This window comes from Diadema antillarum, unplaced genomic scaffold (genome assembly GCF_040938485.1).
Source record: "Diadema antillarum isolate AM-2024a unplaced genomic scaffold, OU_Dant_1.0 seq00000376_RagTag, whole genome shotgun sequence".
Classification (NCBI taxonomy): domain Eukaryota; kingdom Metazoa; phylum Echinodermata; class Echinoidea; order Diadematoida; family Diadematidae; genus Diadema; species Diadema antillarum.
In genome coordinates, this window is record NW_027271375.1 from 1428080 (window position 1) to 1448678 (window position 20599).

Below are 20599 nucleotides of genomic sequence, written 5' to 3' on the forward strand. Positions count from 1 at the left end.
AAAATCACAGGGTAGATTCAAATAACCTTGCCAGAAATATAAACACGAAGGTTCTTGTTTTTTCTTATGCAAAAATAATCTATAATAATGTTTAGCTGACGTTTTCTCAACACTGATTTTATCACCCGTTGACACCTCAATAGCATCAAATTGTTCTTTTTGCAGCAATACAGGAGTCTGTATGTTATTACGTAACTTATCCAACCAAAACCTGGGGAATGCTTTTTTCAACTTAGACAATTCAAATGAGGCGAGCAGCTGCCTATCTCGGAAGGTTTTATTTATGGATGTAACGTCTTCCCATTCCCCATCTTCTATAATCTGTGTCACTGTAATAACATTTTCCTTTATCCAACTCTGGAAACATAACATTTCACTTTCATATCTAATATTACTATTATTCCAAACAACTTCTTTAACTCAGACCATGAACAGAAAAGGTCAATGTAAAACTCAGGTATTTTTCTCCTTCTGCATATTCCTAACACCTGCCTGATATATCATTTTTCTTGCAATTAAATTTCCAACGCAAAGGCATTCCACCAATTTTCTGGGTCCAATATTGAAACAAACATTCGTTCCCCAGAAAAAAATACTTCTTAATCCCTGATAAACGGAGAGATAAACATTTTGAAAACAAATCAACCATTTTAAGTCCTCCTCCTGTTTCAGGGTTGCAGCATACAGTGCATTTTACCTTGTCCCGTTTGGAATTCCACAAAAAGGGATACAATAATCTATTTACTAACCTAATCATTTTTAAGGGCACAGGTACTGCTGTAGCTGTGTATACTAATTGAGATGTCACTAATTGTTTGATAATGGTCACCTTTCCATACAATGTCAAATTTCTCATTCTCCATAAATCTAACGTATTTTTTATTTTCCCTGATTTGCCTTCCCAGTTAGGGTTTTCAACTTCTTTGTAGCATTTCCCAACGTATATACCGAGACATTATGGCATCCTCTGTGAGATTTAATTCTCCAATATTTTGAATATCTAAATTCAGTCTCATAAACTGAGATTTTGACCAGTTAATTTTTGGGCCAGCATTTTCACCAAAAAAATTCTACTTCTTTCATTACTTCTTTAAAAGAATCAACAGAATCAACTAAAATCGTAGTATCATCAGCAAATTGAGTAATTCGAATATCTTTATACTCATTTTCTGATTCGATATTAGCTATACTGAAATACCTTCTATTTTAACATTCTGCTTTATTTTTGCTGCTAAAATTTTTGCAACAATGATAAACAAAAGAGCTGATAACGGACATCCTTGCCGCACACCTCTTTTAATAAAAAATTCTTCAGATATCCAACCATAATTCATTACTCTACCATTAGCATTACTGTACAACGTTTTAATCCATCTGATGAAGGATTCTTTAAATCTTAGTTCCTTCAACAAACCAAAACAAAAAATCATGATTGATAGTATCAAATCCTTTCTTGAAATCTAATGACATAATGATAGCGGGTGTTTCAGTACATTGACAATAATCAATTACATCCTGAACTGTCCGTATACACTTTGATGCAGAACGATTTTTCATAAAACCATATTGGTCCTCAGATATAATATAATGAATTAGTAATTGTCAAAACACGAGCCGTCAACTTATAATCTATATTAAGCAACGAAATTGGTCGCCAATTATCTATGTTCTTATCGCCTTTTATACACAAGAGTGTTAGAATAGCTTGACTTTGAGAAAAGGACAATTTTTTTTATATATCCCTGATTCAAGTTGTCGATTACCATCTGTTTCAGGTCTTCCCAGAAACATCTGTAAAATTCTACACTAAGACCGTCACTGCCAGGTGACTTATTCAAATGCATCGATTTAAGTGCAAACCAGCATTCATTTTCTGTGAGTTTTCCCTCGCAGATGTTCGCGTCTTCCTCACTCAAAACATTAAAATCTAAATTACAAATATAGTCTTTAATATCAGTCTTGGAATCGTCTGTTCCATAGATATCACTATAAAAATAATGTATCTTTTTCAGAATCTCTTCAGCTTCTCTGAAGATCTTACCATCTATTTCAATACAATTTATTTCTTTTTTCTTACCCTTTGCTTTTTCAAGCTGAAAAAAATATCCAGATGACTTCTCTCCTGACTCAAGCCACCTTACCCTTGATCTAACATAATTACGCACCTTTACATAGATATTCATACCATCTATCTATCTCATGTTTTAAGCGATTAATCTTATCTAAATCATCAATATTTTGATCTTCTTAGAATTGTATATGTTCTTTAATATTTTATATAAGAAGTTTCTAATTATCTTGTAAAAAGTTTAAAACCAGAATCCCCATCTCATCCAGAAACATACCATCCCTTCAAGTCCTCAGGTAAATCATGAAGCATGATAAAGAATATGCATTTCTGATCCATCGCGGGAGGGCATTCCAAAGATTGAGCCCTGAGATGTAGAAGGCTTTGTCTTCTCATGCTGAGCGGCTGATCGAAAAAATTCCTTCAACTGAACTTGGTTCGCTGACTTCAAAGGCTGCGTGCTGGTTGATGCTCTTGTGGGGTTCGAACCTGCACGTGTGCAACCTCACGTCTCTGAGACGTCGCCTTTAACCTCTCGGCCATACGTCTCGACGTATGGAGATTTGCCATCAAATTAACGCTGTGGAGACAGCGGCAGCGAATGAATATTTCGCAAAATGGGACTAATGATGGTGAACCCTCTTCCTTCGAAGAGTCATTAACCGTCCATTTGCATAGATACAGTCAAACCTGCCTTAGCGGCCACCTGTCTACAGCGGCCACCTGCCGTATGCGGCCACTGACCCCCCCCCCCCCCCCCCCCCCCCCGAAAAGCCCTGTTAAAGACCCTGTGCATAGCGGCCACTTGTCTAACGCGGCCAGCGGCCACAGATTTTGTCTCCCGCGGTAGATTTTAACCTGTCTATAGCGGCCACAGACCCATATACTTGATGGAGCCGTATATAGCCGAACCAATAATTCAGCGTGTTTTCTGCTTTGCAGCCGTGCTAGTCATTCATGGGCAACGTTCAGTCATCGCCACTGCTGCATTCATCACTCATTCAGTCATAATAATGCACAAGTGTAAAGCTTTCTTCACGACTGTACACGTGCTACTGTGCAACAACTTGATAAACACCGGCATTGCTCAATGCATGAAACACACAGTGAGCATACGTATACACAATTACACATACATGTACAATGTAAGTAGGTCCTACTTATAGATTTAGGCCCTATACAACGATGATACATGTACATGTAGGAATTGCACACAAAAGTCGGATAACCTGTCTATAACGGCCACTCTTTTCGTCTTCCTTGGGTGGCCGCTATAATAGACAGGTTTGACTATTATTTCCATCAAGATATGCAACGCGTTCCAGAAGTTTTCGCAAAATACGATGTTTACAACATTCAGGTGAAAATCATCTGGAACGTGGGGATGATGCAAAATAGATCACCGAACACCTTTTATAAATTCTAGAACACTGATCTGACGTGCAAAAGTATAGATGTAGTCTCGCAGTATATGAAGAATGTTTTTATTCGATATGCATGACTGATTGGTTGGTTGATATGGAGTACTCGATTAACAGGATTCCAAACACGTACATCAACACAATATTGATCTGATGCTCTGTTTAGTGGTACTATAGTACTTTTTTTAATTTCATTGTTTTTACCAGTATTAGTGGTAACCTCATTATGGCGTCATGGTGATGAGATATATAGCGCAACGAGCATATTTTGTGAAAATCGCCTTACTGCAGTTTTATGTGTTGATCATCCACCAAAGACTGGAATCTTTACACCAAATGGATACATTGTGTCCACCCTTCTGATAGCGGACCTCCTCGCGTGTAAGTAACGCAAGTGCATCTTAGAAGTAGGCCTACATGTAAATTCAAGGAAGTTTTGTGCAAAGCGAAATTATTCTAAAAATGCCCTATCACGGAAGGCTTAATCTCAAAAGAGCCTTCAACAGAGAAATTTCGCTTGAAAACAGATTATATAATTTTCATGTTCTATGTTTCTTAGTATTTTCATCACAGTTATCAACGGTTCTGCATGATTTTACAATTCTTTTTCTGTTATGTTGCAGATTGCCTTTGAATATTTTACTTTTGACTGCCCTTTGTCGAAATACGATTCATATAATCGACTCAAATTATTCACTGTGATACCGAAATCATAATGCATTATATCAACTTCGTTTTGATTAATACAAACACGGAGAATTTCACTTAATGACAATAATATAAAGCTAGTAAATAGTTTTTGGGTAGAGATAAGGCATGGTTTGACTACATGACTTGCTTTAGATCTTTAGAGTGAATTTCTGTAAGAAAATCCAATATGCCATGCTCGAAGCTACCATCAAAATTTTTAAGTGCCAATTAACTTTAATGGGAAAAAAACGGAAATCTCATTTCCGTTGCATTCTATTTCAAAATTTACATGATACCATGTACGTTCAGTGTGTCTACTAAAATTACTAGGGGATACTTACGGCATTCAAATGAAAGAAAACAGACACCATTTTTGAACTGCTATCTCATGGCTTGAATGATCTAAAATTTTACATGACATAATTTATTTAATCAATATGCACGTCATTTGATTAATTTTGATTAATATCCGCAGCACGGTTAAATAGGGGGAGAATTGCGACGACTGGTAGGGAGTCTACTTAATTCCGGCTTCTGCCACACGCAGCCAATCAGTGTGTGGTAAACACTGGCGGAGACTTTGAAAGGGATCGACAATAATGCGATTCAACCTGCAAACAGGATCATCGTGTGGTGGTGTTGGTGTCGGTTCTCGATCGCACGAGCATTGCTCGCACGGACTGTATAGTATGCATGTGCGGCTAGATCGGTCACATTCCGGCCTCTTCCATTACAGTAATTCATTGCATGTTGGTGTGTGAGCGTACAGCTCAAATCCGGCCAGCCAGTTTGTAACTTACTGTACAACTTTGTCTTTGACACTCGGAATACAGAATTTCTTTCCCATATTCCGGATTCATCATACATGGGATTAATGTCTTAATTCCGGTCAAGAGGTCTCATTAAATCAGCAGTAGTCAGATGCCGTAGAAAGACGCATATCATGCATGAACATGGATAAACCGAAAGCAACGATCGGTCCATTTCGAGCAACAAAACTGGTGAGTAGAAGATGGGTAGACATCCATCATGTACGAGAGATCAGCTCAGGGAGGTTCTCGTTCTCTCACCGTTGTGCTACTGCGAGCTGCTTATGATGCTAGCTGGTTAGGTAGTGGTTTGTTGACAGGTTCAAGATTTGTTAACAATCGTATCTATGAACGATGAAGAATAACCGTTTTTGACACGCTCGAGTGTGTCGATAATGTTCTGTCAAGTGCGAGTGCAGTGTTTACTAGAAAATGGAAAGTAATTAGAAGTGCTCAGTAGCAGAGTAAATTTACTACTAACGTTACAGCACTGAAGAGATCAATTTCCAATGGGTAATGCCGGGTGTCGACTGTGGACCTACATCAATCAGCAGTGATCTGCTATCTGTAGACTGTAACGTTACATAGATTTTACAACAAGTTGTTGAACCTCTCGGTCAGTATTCACGATGCCACTCCGCGGTATAGTCTACTAAACGTTAGAATTTAGATTGAGCCTACCCATGCAGCCGTGGCATGGACGGACGGACAATACAAAAAACAAATTTAGAAATGAGATTAATACGCTGGCTTTCCATTTGCATTTTCTTAGACAGAAAAATCTGTCTGTCTTTCTAAGATAAGAGGGAATTCTGTGAAGCCAGGCATAGTCTCTGCAGAATATATATCCCTGATAAATTCAGACTAATCTTTCAATCAATTGCTGGCTTATGGACCGGATTACTATAGGCCTATGGTATGTACGTTGTACATAGTAGTATTGTGGCTAAATTTCAACTTAAATACTGTAAAATGCATCAATTTGAATACATACCGATGTAGTTCAATTATTATATTGACAAATAGGGTGCGGTGAACATATGATTCCGCTAATAATAGTCCATTGCTGTCCACTTGGATTTTTGCAGTATACACCCAGATTTCAAACAGGTTGTAGACATTAAATATTCGTTGTTGAACATCAAATTTCAAATGCTACTTCTATGGTGCTCAATCTAAAGCTTTGAACAGCAACTTGATGATCACTTCCTTTGTGATTGATGAATGTCTGCAATGATAAAGATAAAACAATTGAATCACAGCAAGAAGTAGATTAAAATTATATTTTCATTCCTAGCTTGAATTATCCCAAATTTTTGTGATCCTTAAATATATTGATAGTATAAAAAGTTCTTCATCACAGTGTGTCAATTATGATCTGAAGTGAAGATTGTTAGCACTCCAGTTATGCATGGTACCTAACAGTCACCACTAGATTTTGACTGTGTGACCATAGGTTATATGTCGACTGATTCAATTGTGATGTCGTTATAAAATGCATATGTTCCTGTCATAACATGCTGTTACATTTCTCTTGGTGGCTGCATGTATTTTGGGTAACTTATGCCTTATGGCCCTGTGTTTAAATATGGTCAAAAGATTTGATTATTAACTTCAAAATTGACATTGTATGCCTTCCGATCAACAGTGGAATACCATCATCAGTGATTTCCGATCAGGTATTCCGTTGAAGCGCCACCGATGGCGGATGCGCCACTATGACAACTGCTTCACGTCGGCGGAGGCCGTCGACTGGCTGCACAACTACCTCTGCAACAGTGAGAACTTTGGTCCCTGGGTCACAAGGCAACAAGTTGTGCTGCTCTTGGATAAATTTGTGCAGAGCAAAATCATTGAAGAAATACAGACCTCAAAAGTGGCTGCTGCAGAAAAAGCTTCATTTGAAGACAATGGTCATCTATACAAGTGAGTGGGCAGTTGTCCAGAAACTGAAAAAGGGGAAGGGTTAGAGAGAGAGAGAGAAATCAGTGGACCGTATACTGACAACCCTTCTAAGCTCTATTTGTTCTTCTTGAAGCTAAGCTAGTCTTTGCTAGAGGTGGTAGTAAGCTGCTTGACTAGTGGCCCTCTCTCACAATGAGTTGTGAGCACTCCCAAACTATTGTGTCCTGCCTGTCTTGTTAGACAATATCTCTCCACAGAGAATGCACTCTGATTCCTGAGTTCTAAATCTGGGATTTACTACAGGGACTTCGAGATTTTAAGCTGGTCTTTACTAGACTGATGGCCCTACTGCAGTGGTACTGATGGGCTATTGTCCAAGGTCAGAGAGTGTGCTGTAGGTTTATTACCAGCTGTTTTGTGGGTTTACCCCATTATTCAGTGCAGATGTACAATGAAACAGTAAGAGCTCTCCTAGCAAAAAGAGTTACATTCACATAGAAGCTAATATATTTACAAGCAGAGATACTGATTAGGTAAAGCAGGTACTAGCAGTAAGAGTAATAATGAGTGATGAAGCCACTATAATGGGAAGGTTCTTAAATATTGAAAATACTTGTATATGCATATCATATACCCTCGGTTCCCACGTTTGCAATGTTTTTGTATTTCATTTGATATAAAATCTCTCATCTCACCGCATCTATGAAACCACAGATTCTTGCCAGTATCACCCATGAAGAAGCTGCGCTCCGCCCTGGCCAGCCGGAGTAGCATCCAGAGCCTCAGCCCCAGCCCAAAGGTCAAGAAGTCTGTTGCCAGGACAACGCAGGGTCGGGTCACCCAACCTCTGGCTCTTAGGGACACAAATGTCGTTGATGTTCGGCCTGCAGAGAGCAGCGGAGTAACCAAGGAGCTGCCCAGATGTAGACTGATACCCAGACCACTCACCACAGAACAGGTGGAGGAGGTTTGGAAGAGTGCCACACTGAAGAGGTAAACTTCTTATGTTGCCATAGAAACAGAGATGCCAAAATGGTGATTACAGTGTTAAATATCTTTCATAATTGTTCATATTTTCATCTTCTTCCTGAAAACAGGTTACTGGATTCCGGCCAGACTTATTATAAACTTGTTGTTAATCAAATTATGGTGGTGCCCTAAGGTGGGGCCCAAGAACTCCAAATATTTTTCATATTTTTTTTTTTCATCTTCTTGAAAACTGGTGGCTTGATTTTGATGAAACTTGGCAGGAATCATCATTGGGCGAGGGGATTACAGTTTATACAAAATGTGATGGTGCTTCAAGTACCAAAGATTAGCAGGGTGATGCCCAATGGGCCTGCAGCAATTTCTGGAGTGGTATTCTGAGCCCATTTTAACTCTGTTTTAATCCCAAAAGGGCCGGGGGGGGGGCAGAATCCTCCCTCAACGTTTCGCGCTATAATTCTGTAACGCGAGAATGCCTCGTCGCGAGGGTTCATGACTTTCTTTGTTCACGTCTCGCGCAACTTTTGAGACCAAATTTGCGACGTTCGTGCATACTTTTTCAAAGCCGTGCCCATTTTTGTAACGGCATGTCACCCCAAAATGGGCACAATTTTTTGATTTTGTGTACATTTCTTATGGAAAACAGTGCTCTGTCATGAAAGTCATAAAAACCCTAGGTACTGATTTTATAATTAATCACTTTCATTGATTCATTTTATGCTAATTATGGTAGAAAAGTGGTCAGTGACAATTTCCAATTAAAAAAGAAATAAACAAGTTGAAAACAGAGAAATACATAAGAAATTCTGAAAACAATAAAATACATATAAATTGAAATGACTTTAGGACATTTTTATGATGTACAATTGTGGAATATGCTAAAACAGATATACAAACCAAAAAAGTAGACTCTCAATGCTTTTAATTGTACTGTATGCTAAAATATGATCTTTCACTTAATTTGCATAATTAATCAATTAAAATCAGAAATTGATGGCCGAGATCTCGGGGGGGGGGGGGGGGTGGAATCTGCCCCCTTTTGGTTTTAGCATAGCCAAAAAGCCCGGCATGATTAGGGTTAAGTCTGTTGTAGCAAATCGGTATTCTGAACACCATTTAACTCTGTTGTAACTTTTGTTGTAACTTCTTTTTTAACTTTGTTTATCTCGTGTTCTCTTTGCCTGCTCATGCCCTTGTCTTAATTTTTGCACAGTTTTCCTGACTTACTTGTTTAACACCGTTAAAACCAGTTCTCGGAATACTGATTTACAGCTGTTTTAGTGGTTGTAGCTCACGGACTTGCAACATAAGTTACAACAAAAGTTACAACAGAGTTAAAACAGTGTTCATTCAGAATACCACCCGTGAATCTCAAGATTATATCGCTAGTTTGCCCCAATTTGAATGCCACAAAAGCAACATTTATGGCTTAGATGAGCGCTAGACCTGCTGGTTTCTTTTTGTTTGTATATGTTTTTGTGGGATGTTGATAAAGCACAATTTTTTGACACATAAGTTGTCACAAGACCTATTGCTCTTTTAACACAGCCATCAACACTTTCTAATTGCAACCAATTGACAAATTGCCATAGATCGATGAAAATAAGCACTCAATTGATCAGTGTTTTAGTAGTAGCCATGACATGAAAACTGTTTTCTGGTTGGCACAACTTCCCTGCCAACTTCTTGCCTCATTCCCCCCAGACTAAAGATTACAAATATAAACACTGTTCTCTCATTTCAGACTGGAAAGGCTACTCTGGTTGTCAACACTAGATGGGCTATTGGATGACTCTGTTATTGTCCCCTCCGACATCATTCACAACTGCACCCACATCAACAGGAATGGAGTGGTCCAGCTCTTGAAGAAGGAAGGGGACTTACCTCATTGGGTGCTATCTGCAATGAGGTGTTTGGCAAATTGTAAGTAGGGGGTTTGAACTCTATGGAGGGACTTTGATACTGTTTAAATCATTTTTGCATGTTGCACAAAGATATCAAATTCTGAAAGGAATGGGGCTTGTGTTGAGTCCGAGAAAATTGACTACCTAAATGAGTTTAGGTGAGATTACCGCAAACTTGGAATACTTTTGAGTGATTGGTCAGTGAAGATGCTTTTGATGTGAATAAAAATCATACATTTTGAACTCTGAGCTGCTAGGCAAAGCTATGACTGATGGATAAAGGTAAAACTTGTCAGGCAGAACAGTGATTTGAATTATTTAAGATGCCAGTGTAATATTGGTAAAATAAAAGGTGCATAAAAGAAACTGGCTTGACTTTGGTCCCATTTTTACCTTGGTAGGAGACACAACAAATTATGTTTTTTCCTTCTCTCACAAATTTCAAGGGCCTAGTAAGATTGACTCCGAGCTTCCCAACTATCCCGGTTTTGAGAGGGATGTCTTTAAGACTGTAAGCAACTACTTCCAGAATCTCAGTGAGCCCCTCATCACATACAGCAGATACAACCTAGTCGTTGATTCATTTGGTGAGTACAGGACTGGCCTGACTGCACTGCACTGCCAGGCCAAGGTCCCATCCTGATTTCATTTTATTTTTTATTATTATTGTGGGGTTTTTTTCATGGTTACCATGTTGCGATGTCATATGTAGAAGGTATACTCAGGGTTTTGTTGTTTTTATATAGATGCATGATCCCTAAAAGGTGATACTTGATCACCTGATACATGGTCCATGGTTGAAATTATGGCCTTCTGTTTTTGTTTTTGTTTTTGTTTTTCCTTTTGTTGATCATGTAAAGAAAGAAATAGCGGTGATTTGACATCGGTATGAATGTCCGTCTCTTGTTTTTGTTTTCGTTTTAGTTTTAAAGCAGGGATTTAGTTTTTGCTGATGCGAGATGAATCATGAAGTCATTTGTCTTCGATATGTTGTTATGTAATGCCACCTGCATGTGACCTTTACCCTCCCATGTCATTCCCAGCCCCAGCTTGGTAAAATCCCCTTGCTTTGCTTCTAGCTATGTGCAAGTAATCCTCTAGTGCTGAATAGTGTTTAGCTAATTCATTATAACCTGTCAAGGCAAACTACAAAGATTTCCATTAAAATGTGTTTTTTATTATTTTTTTTCAGATCTTTGGGGAATTATTCCTGTTTTAGTTGAAGATGGCAGATGAAGGATATTAGAATTTGAATGAATAGCATCTGTGCACTTTATCACTATAAAGCATAGTATGGCATAGATGTTAAGTGAACTGATAACTGAAAGTTCATACATATTAATGACAGATGTTAAATTGTTATCTGCGATAAACTTAATAAGCTGATTAGCTGAACTGCTGTTGAAGTACACTTGCTTTATTTAAAAGAAGTACTAGAACTTGAGAAATGTCTTGTATGTAGATGCAGTTATAGAATAAAGCAGTGTGAGTTTTACCATGCATCCCATATCAAAAAGGAAAAAAAAAACATATGAGATCCTGTCTTACTCAACAAATGGGCATTTGATTGAAAACACACAAGTCATAAGAACTAACACATTTGGATTCACATATCACATATTTTTATCATGTGATTGCATGTTGCCATCAATATATTTAATGATATATTTACAGCAAAATATCTAACAAATAATATTAAAGAAATAATCAATGCTGTAATTATAAAATTGTAATCAAAATGTATTTATTTGTACATTATATCTATTGCATTATTCTACTTTCTATACCTTGAGTGATAGCTCTCTGTCTCCTTACCTATATATACCAGTGTATATATTACAGAAATGTAATCAATCAATTAAAAAATTCCAAAGCTAAAAGGAAACCTATGCAACCTACTGATATCTAACGATGTTTCACATACATTTGTATCATATGCATCGGATACATTATATAAATAGATAACTGCATCTATCTGAACATGGTAAATCACAAACGTCTGATTTTTTGTGTCATGAATATTTAGATTCTTTATTTGAGCAAAATTATTATCTTGTTATCCTGCAAAAGCAAAATACTTACTCAGTCAATTCTGTTTCTAGCAATGGGGTTCAAACAACACATGTAGCCAGAATCCCTCAATATCTAATAGAAATTATCTAGCATGAAACTAAAAGCATATTACAGTTGTAAACTACATAACCCCCTTTTACTCCCCAGGGAGGTAAACTTTGCATGCTTTCATCCCCATGTATTGCCCAAATTTCATTCCATTTACTACCCTCTCATCACTGCAAATTATGTACTAATTACCATCCATCCATTTTCTTTTCCATCTGTTTTTCTTTCTCTCATCTCTCTTGCTTCTTGTCCGCCTTGTCCCACCTTCCCTGGTATCCACGATCATCCCTCTAACAGTCAGTATGGAATGCAGGGATCGGGGTATTGTTCCTGGGCAGGAGGTTGTGACAGTGTACACAGGAATCAGGGGAGGGCTCACTTCATTTCAGTCGGTGGAGAGCCTCATGCTCAATATGACCATGGGTGGGGGAAACCTGTCTGCCAGAGCCTCGGGTAGGAAGAGGCCGGCCCGGAGGGACGGAGTCGGGAGCGTGGCTGGACAATGGAAGGTGCGACGCAGCACCAGCTGCGGTCCGGCGGACCTTGCGATGCAAGGGGACACCCCTCATCTACCCAACAACGCGGCTGGGATTCCTCGACGAGGACTGAACCAGAGGTTTGGGAGCACAGAGGTCTTGACCCACAGAAACACTTTCCTGCACAAGAACTACAATGTGTACAGCGCCAGCGCCGCAAGACCCCAAGGTCACAGGATGAGCAACGCTGAAGACGACTATGGGTTCGCGAACATGCCACCGTTGCTACCTCCAAAGAAGTCATCACTCGCTGAGGTAAGCTCAGTGAGTGATAAATCCACCTACGGGAATACGGGCTCCGTTCCGGCTCAAGTCCCGCCACGCAAGTGCAGCTCACTCTCCAACATCACCGAGGCTGGTAAGAAGGAGAATCTACCCAAGCAGAAGTGGGGCAGTGGCCTCTTTGCCTCCAAGAGATTTGGCTCTGCGGCCGAACTCTTCGGGAGGCTGGTCAAGAAGAAGTCATCATCATATCGCGAACTGTCGGACGACAGTGCAGAACTTGCGGACAGGGAGACACCCGCAGAGCGGGTGACAAGCTCCCATCAGATTGTCTCGCCAGGTCTGGCTCCGCCTCCTGCCTACCCTGTCTACAACCTCTCTCCCATAGAAGGATCCTCCAGGGAAGCAAGGGAGGTAACGCTCCACAGTCACACCGATGACTCCACAAAGGTTAGCCCTCCCTACCCAGCACCGATCAGAGCCACTCTTTCCTACTCCGCAATCTCCTCCGGTCAGCAGAGTTTTGTGACCCCCAGTGTCCATCAGGCCGAGATGACCCCCTCTGGCATGCCCTCAGCAATCGTGGGGTCAGTTCGGTGTAGCAGGAGCCTGTCCAATCTCCAGACGTCCACTCCGATGTACGAAAACCTGGCCCAGACGGCCCAGCGACGCCTCAGGCGGCAGGATAGCGTGAACAGCATCTCAAGTAAGTCCTGTGGTCCAACTTCCACTAATCTCACTGGCCCTTTGTACTGTAAAAGGTATTGTATTCATTATCGCAAGCAAAGTCATGCTCAATACCACGTCTTTTGGAGAAGTTGTATATGGTCAGTTGCACTTATGAAACCTATACCTGTATGTAATTGCATTCAGAACAAGAACTACAACATATACTTCCTGGAAAGTTGATGTACCACACCTGACCCAACAACACTGAAATGACATATGATTTTCATCCAGAATTATAAGCAGCATTCTCTAAACTTGATAGTCAGAGGAAGCAGCTTTGCACATTTTATTTATTTTTCTTAAACAAGTGAAAGGCCATGAATCAGGGCTTGGTTCTAAATTGGTGCACTATCAGCTGCTGAAATTGAAACCCAGAGAATGCCCTTTCTGTTGGTCTACACGTAGTATGAAGTCATCCAAATCATGTCACATGTTTCAGAGGCATGCTGGGATTGATATTCTGACATGGCAAAATATATGATGCCATATTTTACACAAAACATAATTTACCAAGAAGATGTGTAATTAATCTAGAACAATTTCAGGTGTTGTGCAGCATTTGCATAGTATGTCATGTTGTGTCAGGTTTGGTACAGAAGGGACTGTGCAGCTGTGTGATCACATATTTGTCACAATCCACAGTGTGGCTTGCTGCTCTTCTTGGGATTTGTATGGCTGAAAGTATAGGCATTATCACAAACATTGTGCGCAAATTGGGACATGATGGGAAATCCTGGTGGTGTACCATGATTACTGCACTTTGAGTCTAGGCCCAAGGTATAAACACAACTGTTGTCTCGTGATAACTCTGCCGCTCCATTTTTTAAAAAGATACTCCTTCATTTTTCATTCTTATTGTGTGATTAAAGAGAGTGGTTACAGATGTCACGGCACTTCCTAACTCCATGTGACTAACTTAGGACTTCAAAGCCAAACCAATGTGGACAGGGATGATTATTTGTCGCTCTTTTCCGTTTCCAGATTCAAATCTTTGAAAAATAATTATCCCATGGGCACATTTGCACTTTGTTTTAGGGTTTGTTTGTTGTTGGTTTTTTTCTGATTGTACTCAAGACATTAGTCTCTAGATCTTGACACATCATGACAATCATGTGATTTGAATGTCTCCAATTTGTTGCCCTATTCTGTAGCAAAGAGCTTTGCACCACAAGCAAAAATACCGCATTTATATTCCTCAGTTGCTATATACTCTTTCTCTAAATATTGTCCATTTAATTAAAAGCATTTCCTTAGAATTACTTCATAGAATTATTATATTTTTACCATGTTTGCCCATCTTTCATATTCAATGCAGCCTTTCTCTAATTAGCCACTGCAGGTTAGCAGAACAATATTCCAAGTTCATGAAAGTCTTCCATCGAGTCGTTGCCATTGCAACTGATTTACAAGTTGCTCAGTGTTTTAGTAGTAGCCATGACGAAAGAAATCATGGGCATACATACTCGGGCAGGATTCGAACCTACAACCTCCTGATGTCCGGATCTTTGGTGGTCTTGTGGATAAAACACTTGTCCGGAGATCAGGAGGTTGTAGGTTCGAATCCTGCCTGAGTATGTATGCCCATGATTTATTCTGTCATGGCTACTACTAAAACACTGATCAATATAGTGCTTTAATATTTTCGTTGATGTAGGGCAATTTGTCAATCAGTTGCAATGAACTATTCCAAGTCACCTCTGGTCCTTTGTTTGAGGGTCTGCTGAATGCAGGTGTCAAACATGTTGCTATATTGCTGCTATGAATACACTAAACATTTCCCCGTTTGGTGTTATTCTAAAGGTGATCATGATGCAGACCTATTCTTGACACTTTTAGCATTGATAGAAGAAATTCTAGTAATTTGGAATATTGAGGTTCTACTTTGTAAACATTACAGTTATTCAGGCATCCATTGTTAATCTCTAGTCTGTGACACACTTATTTCAACAAAGTTTTCTGGTGTGAGGGAAACGTCTTGTGGCAGTAATGTTGCCATGTTTCTTTCTTTTTCTTCTTGTAAAGTGCGTACTTGTAGAATCGCATTGTATCTTTACAATTATGATGAGATCAATTCCTATTTTAGATTAACAATGTCTTTACTGATGCTGTTGCTCTATTGAGATTCATATTAATGCATTTCATTACATAAATCACATTTAAGAGGAAATCACATAAATGTACATAGTGATTGTCTAGTAGTACAAACAATATCTTTGATATAATTTTGCACTAACCATTTAAAAATTAGAGTGCTGCAGTGGGGATCACAATACCACCAACCTTAACCTGGACTGGGGCTTGGTGCAATTTCCATTGCCATGATATGGTATTTAACTCTACTTTAGTAAATAGAGAAAGCTCAGATGGAGAAATGGTAAAAGTTGTATCAAAATGGGACCAAAAAATAAAGTGTCATATAAAAATATTCTTTAATTGGGTTTATAAATTTAGCAGCCACAAACCCTTACCCAACAGTTACCATTGCTAGGTTATTACAAGGCTGGAGTAATTTGATACAAGAGGGATACAACTTATTGATTTCATGTTATTGACACAGAGAAGAAATCCAGTGAAGATGTACAAAGTGTATGCACAATTGAATAGGGACTCATTGGGTGTCATCCAGTTTGGGTGTGTGACAAGGACTACAATGTGTACAATAAGTCATTGTTTTATGAACATTTGAAACACAAAATTACATAACTTTCTAATCTAAGGTCAGATTTTTCGAAGACCTTTACCATTGTGTTTGTCTTACTCTGTATTTAAGCTGACTTGAGCATAATGTGGTAGTCCACTTTTCATGCTTCATGGACAACTTGCTCTATGTTTCATTTTGTGTCGAAAGGTGTACTTTCCTTAATTCTTGTGGATGTTGTTGTCTGCACTATTTCCCTTTGACACTTCTAATAAGGATTAAGCAATTGATTTTGGTTGCAGCCAGAAATACAGTGATGACATGATATGATAAACTGGTTTAACACACTAACACGTGTACCATTGCTAATATTCACATGATTCTAACACTGAAGTGTGTGGGAGCATGCTATAAAACTAACCAACCTAACACGACTACACAGCTTCATGCCTTCATCAATATCTAACTTGATATGTGTAGCATCCATCTCCAATAGCGGTAGTCATATCCGATATACTTTCATGGCAGCCTAATTTCTATCCCCTCACATCATAATCTAATTAACCATTGAAGAATATTTAACATCTATTAATGTATATTGGAATATATACCTGCTGATGAGATAGAAATCTGTGCACAGTATATTGTAGGAAGTGTGTATGAACTGCCTGGTGATGGGGTTGGGGAAAATGTATTTGTAATCTGTCTTTACTCAAACATAATGTATTTCTTGATTTGAAAGAGGTAAGTATAAAGGTGGGTATTCCATTATAAATTGTCTGTTTAAGCCCAGTGTGAAGAGATTAACCTGCTACTTGATGGTTAGTGCATCAGTGTGTCAGTGAAAAGTCTCTGAATGATAGCGACCTTCATTTCTGTACCATGCGAGGTTACAACTTTCACTGCATTGGTGTTATTTTGAATAGTCATGTACCAGTACCAATTATATCAGAAGTAACATGTTCTTATCTTAACATCCCTTCATGTGCTTCCTAATTAGAAATTTCTAGTGCATCATCTTTTGCACACTACATACTGTAATAGAAAAAAAAAACTTCACGTGATTACATTTTCTTGCTCATCAAGGAAAATAGAATTTGCATGGTTGCAATTTTTACCAACTGTTGACATGATACCAGAAGTGATATAAATTCAGGTGTACAGAGTGCATAGCGAACAAAATATTTTCATGAATATTTACGTTGTTGCGTCAGTATTGCATAGCACAAAGTGCACTCTGTGAACTGTTCCACATTATAACCATATCCTCATGCCTGTTATTCCCTCATTCCACTCACGACACTCCAGGCCTATACCTCAGTGAGGACAAATCCTACTGTCTGGAGGCACTGCGGCTCTGCCTACTGCTGCTTCCTCCACCTCAAAGGAGGGCCCTCCACCTCCTACTACGCCTCATGAGCAAGATGGAGAACAATGCGGAGCTGGTGCTGAGCGCCAATGTTTCGACCAGGCGGTTGGTAAGGGGCTTCAGTTCAATGCTAGTTTTGTTTGTTGAATGATAATCATGGAGAAGCGTGACTTCACCATGGATTTATTCGTGAATTAAACCATAACACTTCTTGGGTATGCTAAAAAAAACAAAGAGGTAACACATTATTGTAAGTTCCAGTAATTGTAGTGCCCAGTGGCAATAGTGCAAATGCCAATAGTTGACTGTTGTTGCCTAGCTTTGACCATTTCAAAGAAAAAGTTCACTCAAAGTTTTATGTTTTCACTTAACAGTGATATCGGTGACAATCAAGTATGATATGTAGAATGTAAAGTGACAAAATGATGTCATCCTATTTACTGGCATGTAAATCTCAAAACAATTTTCTTGTTTTGAATGACTGAAAAGAAAATCAAGTTATCCTAAATTCATAACAATGATGTTAACAAATGATGATTCCTCACTAAGGAAGTAATCGTTGCTAAGCCATCAACCAAAAATCTTATCATTTTTCAGCTGCTGAACACGTTCACACGCTCCATCCTCTGCTGCGAGGCAGAGGCCGACTTGGATGAGTCGCTGGCCGTGAGGATAGTAGCCTATCTCCTCGACAACCACGCCAGTCTCTTCACCATACCGCAGGAGCTGAGACAAGACATTGAGGAGAGGATGATGTATCTAAAGAGGAGTCAGGTGAGCCAAATCATTTTACGCCTCCACTCTCTGAGGATTGCTGGTAGCGTTGTGTTTTTGGGTTGTCCGTTTGTCCCATCCATGCATCTGTGCGTCACACCAAGATCACGTTTAGCCTCTGTTTTTACTTTAGTGAATGTTTGTTTTAAATTAGGAGTGCAGAGATGCCACTGGTTACTTATTTTGGCAGTATTTTGTACTGCTTATTTTCTTTGATCAAAAATACTGCAGGTTTCATGGAAAATACTGTTTCCCTCAATTGCATATTACAAGAAAGGTGAAAGTACTACTTTTCCACACACACAAAAACTACACCTTTTCAGATCTCATGATACTGCAGTGCTGTTTATAAGGTTTCTGTTAAGGTTGGCATCCCTGGGAGTGAAAGTAGACAGACTAATGAGAAGGATTGACTGATTGATTGATGGATGAACAGATGAGCAGAGTTTGGAATGAGGCGAGAGAAGATATTGGATATATCCTGTTCACCCTTTGAAAGCTTTGAGAGTGGGACTTGTAGAAAAGCAGGCTTGTTGGACATAGATTGGTCCGTGAAAAAGTGCAACTCTCAAAAAGAAGTAGATAGAACAGCAAGATATAGATAGATAGAGAGATAGATAGATAGATAGATAGATAGATAGATAGATAGATAGATAGATAGATAGATAGATAGATAGATAGATACCGTAGATAGATACCAGTAGTTAGATAGGCCAATAGGCAGAAAAGAAAGAAAGATTGGTTAGTAAAGGTGGCTGAATCAGGGAGCTGTGAGCTCACACCTCCCTGGATGTATAATTATAGAAACAGCTACAGGTACAGGTGGAAAAGACACAAAGACCTTGACCCCAGTTTTGAATTAGGTAATTTTTTTGTTTCAAATGTGCATTCTTGACAGTCAAGATGAATACATGACCACTCGAACTGGTGAGGAGTGAGAAGCTAGCATGAATACAAAGATATCTTCCAGATATTGTGTCATGATGATGTATCTGTTTTATAATATTCCTCTTACTCTGACCTGCTGGCTACAGATAAAGTATGAGATGGACACAGAAAATGTCCAGCCGGCTGCCTTCTGTGCCCAGGTGTCTGTGGAGGAGTACGAGAAGCAGAAGACGTCCAGCTCTCAGAAAGCCATTGAGGACCTCCTAGACAGCATCATTGCCGACAGAGTGATGCCAGCAAAAGAGAAGAAGAAAAAGCTCAAACTCGTGAGTTCTGAGAAAAGATGAAAAGATGTTGGGTGGAGGCAAAGTTGTAATGGTTATGACTAGCATTTTTCAAGACACTTTAAATTGGAATCATGGCAAAACTATATCTTTTCTCTATATAATGCTAGTTTTGCAAGCAGAGCTCAATGTTTTTAGTGATCCTCCACCAAACTGCTGTTCAAGTCCATCGTTGAAATGTATGTCATCAATAATAGTAAATTGACATTGATCATTTTGTGCAGTGAATCAGAAAAGTGTTTGTATAAATATCATTATAATAATGGCAATTATCATTGTATTCACATCTTTTCCTCTTTTTTTTTTGCTAGAAAAGACACTAGATACATGTACAAATTTTGTTTTGCAATGATTTTGTTTTCATGACTTTCTTACCATTGATACTTGCAAGTTTAAGATCAAACCAAATCACTGCCTCTTGTAAAACAAGATAGAATCACCTCCAAGATGTTTCTTGAAAGCAAATAATTCTAAGTTCTCATTTCATCACTGGTTCTCCATGCACATATTTAGCCAGTCATGAAATTGTCTTTGTACAAGTTTTTGATTTGCAAAATTTAATGATCACAAAGTATACATAGGCTTTGTCTCTTGATGCGATTTCATTGACTGAAAAGTTGCAGCTTATGAGCGAATGACATCTCTCTGTGTTTTCCTCCCTATATGTCTTTTTCACATTGACTGAACACCGTGCACAGTTTCAGAAGGCCTATCCGGACATTTACCACCGGCGCCTCCCCACCAGCTCCAGCGAGGCTGAGCTCTTCCCAGACAAGCCCAAGATCAAGCAGCCCATGCTCAACGTCAAGAGATCCCTGTCCAAGCTCAAGCCCATTCGATAGCGGCAAATATATATGAAGAGTTTGGTTGCAAACGGGTTAGGTGCCATTTGTAAACATTTCAAAGTAAGTCCATCATCAGATAATAGCAAAATAAAACCTTTCCAATGATACTTCACTTGGTTCATAACAGGGAATAGTCTTGAAGTTATTAAAACATCTCTTATTATATTTTCATTTTTTTTTCTTTGTGTTTTACAAGCTTTAAAGGCAAATATCTGAAATTAACAAGAATGGAGTTAACTCCTTTTGCACTCAAAGTCTTCGTGTGTATATAATAGAAGCACATCTCATCTCTCCTTCTGTCTGCGTGGCATTGTGGGTTGAGAAGCAGCAGGACGGTATCACTTTGATA

The 20599-nt window shown here is 39.0% G+C and overlaps 1 protein-coding gene across 1 annotated transcript; it reads left to right on the forward strand.

Moving 5' to 3' along the window:
* The first annotated feature begins 5132 nt into the window (after positions 1–5132).
* LOC139731497 (DEP domain-containing protein 1A-like) lies at positions 5133–20337 on the forward strand. The gene is made up of 10 exons (XM_071642380.1): positions 5133–5180; positions 6637–6914; positions 7608–7886; positions 9625–9803; positions 10231–10371; positions 12203–13369; positions 17339–17508; positions 17997–18173; positions 19208–19387; positions 20104–20337. Exons 1-10 carry the CDS (start codon positions 5133–5135, stop codon positions 20245–20247), a joined length of 2763 nt encoding a protein of 920 aa, XP_071498481.1. The 3' UTR covers positions 20248–20337.
* The last annotated feature ends 262 nt before the right edge of the window (positions 20338–20599 follow it).